General features: G+C 37.0%; 1 protein-coding gene across 1 annotated transcript; it reads left to right on the top strand.

The window, feature by feature from the left end:
* Positions 1-2,147: 2,147 nt before the first annotated feature.
* LOC114156211 (gastrula zinc finger protein XlCGF8.2DB-like) lies at positions 2,148-4,399 on the top strand (the record flags this gene model as incomplete). The annotated part of the gene is made up of 3 exons (XM_028036500.1): positions 2,148-2,355; positions 2,440-2,884; positions 4,366-4,399. Coding segments are annotated over 3 exons (687 nt in total), but the record flags the coding sequence as incomplete, so codon positions are not given.
* Positions 4,400-4,750: the final 351 nt, after the last annotated feature.

The following is a 4,750-nucleotide window of genomic DNA, read 5'->3' as shown; positions in this document are numbered from 1 at the left end:
GTCCCTGGTGACATAGCGAGTAACAAGCCAATCACAACCCTCTTTTCTATTTGTTTCTAGTTTTCTTTTGGATCCAGCCATTGTTTCATACAACCAGATTAATCAGAATTTATGTATCAGAATCACAAACATTTTAAACTTGTTTATTCATTGTAAAGCTTCATGTTGTTTTCACGTTGCCTATTTTACATATATTGTCCAGTTGATGTCACAGTAGAGCAAATGAAGCACCGCGGTGCATCGGCTCATGAGTCGAATGATTGGATGGAGTTCCTCAGGGCTTCATGAAGCTGCATCTCACCATCACTACTTTTCATTGTTTCCTCTCCTGCTCTGGTCAAAACCCACAGGCCCAACCCAGTGCATGCTGGTCCTATACCAGTCCCTATACTTACAGAAAATGGACCCACAGTTCTTAATGTCTAACTTACAAAAGTAAATAACAAACACAAAGCAACAAAAACTAAACAATTATTAACCTATAAATAAACTCTGTAAATAAACCCCAAAAATATGAAGTGAACTAAAATCAAATTTTAATACAAATAAAAGTAATGATAGTTCCAAAATAAGTAATATCTTGAAATAATAAAATTTACTAGTAAATATTAACAACATATGCAACTATTATTAATTTTATAATAAATAAAAAATATTTAATATCCGTTCATTTGAGAATTCTCCAATTGTCAGCTGGATTTGTCGCCTGATCTGTCTCTCTGTCTACGCACTTAAATTTTTCGGTGTGGGTTTTTTCATTTTTTTCATTTCTGTCGTAAACAATGAACGATTTCTCCCATTTACTTCAATAAAATAACGATTGCTTTTTTCCTCTGTTTTCTTGTCCAGATTGCCTGCAGTGTAACATTTATTACCTGGAGAGGAGATCCACTCTGGACCAGGAGGAGTTGGAACCTCTGCAGGTGAAACAAGAACAGGAAGAGCCAGAAGATCATCAGATAAAAGAAGAGCAGGAGGATCTAAAACACCAGCAGATAAAAGTGGAAGAGAAAGAAGTTTACTGCAGTCAGGGTGAAGAACAGATTGAATTAAAACAGGAGACTGATACCTGCATGGTGGTTCCTGTTGATGAGCAAACAGACCACACTGAATCAGAACCAAACAGGAACCAAGACATCTTCCAGGAAACTGCTGAAGCTGAGAACCAAAATCAGGAAAGAAGAAAACCTTTCTCAAGTGTCATTTGTGAAAAGCGTTTTGCTTTCAAATCTGTTTTTGATGCTCATATGAGAACTCATACGGGTGAAAAGCCGTTTTCATGTGTGAACTGTGGGAAATGTTTTAATCGAAAACAGAGTTTAACTGAGCACATGATGATTCATACTGGTGAAAAGCTGTTTTCATGTGTGACCTGTGGGAAAAGTTTTAATCGAAAACAGAGTTTAACTGAGCACATGATGATTCATACTGGTGAAAAGCCGTTTTCATGTGTGACCTGTGGGAAAAGTTTTAATCGAAAACAGAGTCTAACTCGGCACATGATGATTCATACTGGTGAAAAGTCATTTTCATGCGTGAACTGTGGAAAAAGTTTCAGTGGAAAATATAATTTAACTGAGCACATGAGGATTCACACAGGTAAAAAGCCGTTTTCATGTGTGACCTGTGGAAAGAGTTTTCGTCAAAAACAGGAATTAACTCGTCACATGATGATTCACACTGGTGAAAAGCCGTTTTCATGTGGAAATTGTGGAAAAAGATTTTGTCAGAAACAAAATTTAATTCAGCACATGAGGATTCACACAGGTGAAAAGCAGTTTACATGTGTGAACTGTGGGAAAAGTTTTTTTCGAAAACATGATTTAACTCAGCACATGATGATTCACACAGGTGAAAAGCCGTTTTCATGCGTGACCTGTGGAAAGAGTTTTCGTCAAAAACAGGAATTAACTCGTCACATGATGATTCACACTGGTGAAAAGCCGTTTTCATGTGTGAACTGTGGAAAAAGTTTTAGTCAAAAACTGCATTTAACTAGACACATGAGAACTCATACAGGTGAAAAGCCATTTTCATGTGTGACCTGTGGGAAAACTTTTAGTCGAAAAGATGAGTTAACTCAGCACATGATGATTCACACAGGTGAAAAGCCGTTTTCATGCGTGACCTGTGGAAAGAGTTTTTGTCAAAAACAGGAATTAACTCGTCACATGATGATTCACACTGGTGAAAAGCCGTTTTCATGTGTGAACTGTGGAAAAAGTTTTAGTCGAAAACTGCATTTAACTAGACACATGAGAACTCATACAGGTGAAAAGCCATTTTCATGTGTGACCTGTGGGAAAACTTTTAGTCGAAAAGATGAGTTAACTCAGCACATGATGATACACACAGGTGAAAATCCGTTTTCATGCGTGACCTGTGGAAAGAGTTTTATTCGAAAACAGGATTTAACTCAGCACATGAAGATTCACACAGGTGAAAAGCCGTTTTCATGCGTGAGCTGTGGAAACAGTTTTATTCGAAAACGGGATTTAACTCAGCACATGATGATTCACACGGGTGAAAAGCCGTTTTCATGTGTGACCTGTGGAAACAGTTTTATTCGAAAACAGGATTTTACTCAGCACATGAGGATTCACACTGGTGAAAAGCCGTTTCCATGTGGAAATTGTGGAAAAAGTTTTTGTCAAAAACAACATTTAATTAGGCACATGAGGATTCACACTGGTGAAAAGCCGTTTTCATGCGTGACCTGTGGAAAGAGTTTTCGTCAAAAACAGGAATTAACTCGTCACATGATGATTCACACTGGTGAAAAGCCGTTTTCATGTGTGACCTGTTTAAAAAGTTTTGGTGAAAAACGGAAGTTAATTCTGCACATGATGATTCACACTGGTGAGAAGCCGTTTTCATGTGTGACCTGTGGAAAAAGTTTTATTCGAAAACAGGATTTAACTCGTCACATGATGATTCACACTGGTGAAAAGCCGTTTTCATGTGGAAATTGTGGAAAAAGTTTTTGTCAAAAACAACATTTAATTCGGCACATGAGGATTCACACTGGTGAAAAGCTGTTTTCATGTGTGACCTGTTTAAAAAGTTTTAGTCATAAAGGTAATTTAACTAAGCACATGACGCGTCACACAGTTGAAAAGCTGTAGAAGTATGTTCCATAAATGTCCTATGTTGTATTTGTTAAATGTGATCATTTTGATCTTCACATTTGGATACTTAGAGATGTTCAACCATGACACATTTTTCTTCATTGATGTTTTATTTTTCTGGTATATTCTGTATCAAAAAACAATAATGATGAACTGTATGTTATTGTATTAACTTACTGTTTATGTCAAACTGTATGTTGTGTGTGTACAACGTGAAGAGCAGAGGGCTCAGCACACAGCCCTGAGGAGTGCCAGTACTGATGCTGATAGATGAAGATGCTTGGGGGCCCACTGACTATTTCATGCATTAACAGAGTTTGACCGGACATGGACTCCCTTCCAGAACATTCTCACATGATTGGACTTGAGGGATTGATTTGTATTATTCTGTATCATAGAGAGTGAGTGGGGTTTATTGTTGTAGTTTTTTAAATCAACAATAGAATGTATATAATGGTTGAGTGTTTTAAAAAAAAAATCTACAAAACAGTATTTGTGTTAATTTTGTCTTTAATGTAAAATGAGATTGAATCTGATTTCATTTCTTTCAAATTATGTTAACCAGTTTTACTCTACCTAATTAAAATCTATGCAAATAAAAAAAAATCATTTGTACTTTAAAGAAATGCAAAATTCACCGCAAACTAATTTTCATGCATTGATTGCACAAAGTACATGTAATTATTTTTAATATTTTGCTTTTTTCTCTTGTTTTAGCTGTAATATTTTAATCTGTTCTGCTGCAGCATTTAGATTACTGTATTTTAATGTTGAAACTATTTTTATGTTTATATGTATTTTAGAAAGAAATAAACGTGTAACATTTCATTTAAGATTAAAAGTTTTGAGTTTTCCTTTAGTGTATGTTGTGCCTGATCCTTGAACCCAGTAGATGGTGGTACTACAGCTATACTGGTTGTAGCCACTGTGGTTCCTGTAACTGATGAGTTTCTGGTTCAAACTTCCCACATCCATCTCAGTTGTTGAGTCCTTGAGCAAGGCACCAAACCTGCCTTGCCTGCTGTTAGTCAGAAGTCCGATGGCGCCCATTGTGTAGCAGCTTCTGTCAGTCTGCCCTAGGGCAGCTGGGCTACAATGTAGCTTACCACCATCAACATGTAAAGCACTTTGGCATCCTCTGCACTAGATAAATCGCTATACATACATTTACCATTGACTAAACACTTGCATTTTGTCTTTTTGTTGTGTTTTGTATTAAACTTGTCCTGTCTGACAGTGTGACACTCAGCATTGTCGAGTGCCAAGGTTAAGCCCTAAAGACTTGCACAAGTGGACCATTATGGCTTCCCCCTGATATAATTACATGAAACTTTATTAAAAACTGCTTTGGGTTTATTTTATTAAATTGTAATGAGACGGAGAAGAAAGCGGGAGAGAAAAGAAAGGTGAGATAAAAGTTTTATAGGGGCCCCCTCCTCTCACCCAACTTGATATAAAGGTGATCACAGAGAGGAGGGAGCCAGAGACCAAACCTGACAGACAGACCAGGCACACAGAGACAAGATCACATGTTCCCATTCTCATGTGTACACCCAGACATTCAAACCCATGTAGACAATGTCAAAATAAACAAAACAAAAATGGACGCCATACACCCACTT

This window comes from Xiphophorus couchianus, chromosome 13 (assembly GCF_001444195.1).
Source record: "Xiphophorus couchianus chromosome 13, X_couchianus-1.0, whole genome shotgun sequence".
Taxonomy (NCBI): domain Eukaryota; kingdom Metazoa; phylum Chordata; class Actinopteri; order Cyprinodontiformes; family Poeciliidae; genus Xiphophorus; species Xiphophorus couchianus.
Note: the sequence above shows the minus strand (reverse complement) of the source record. Positions and strands in the feature narration are given on the sequence as shown.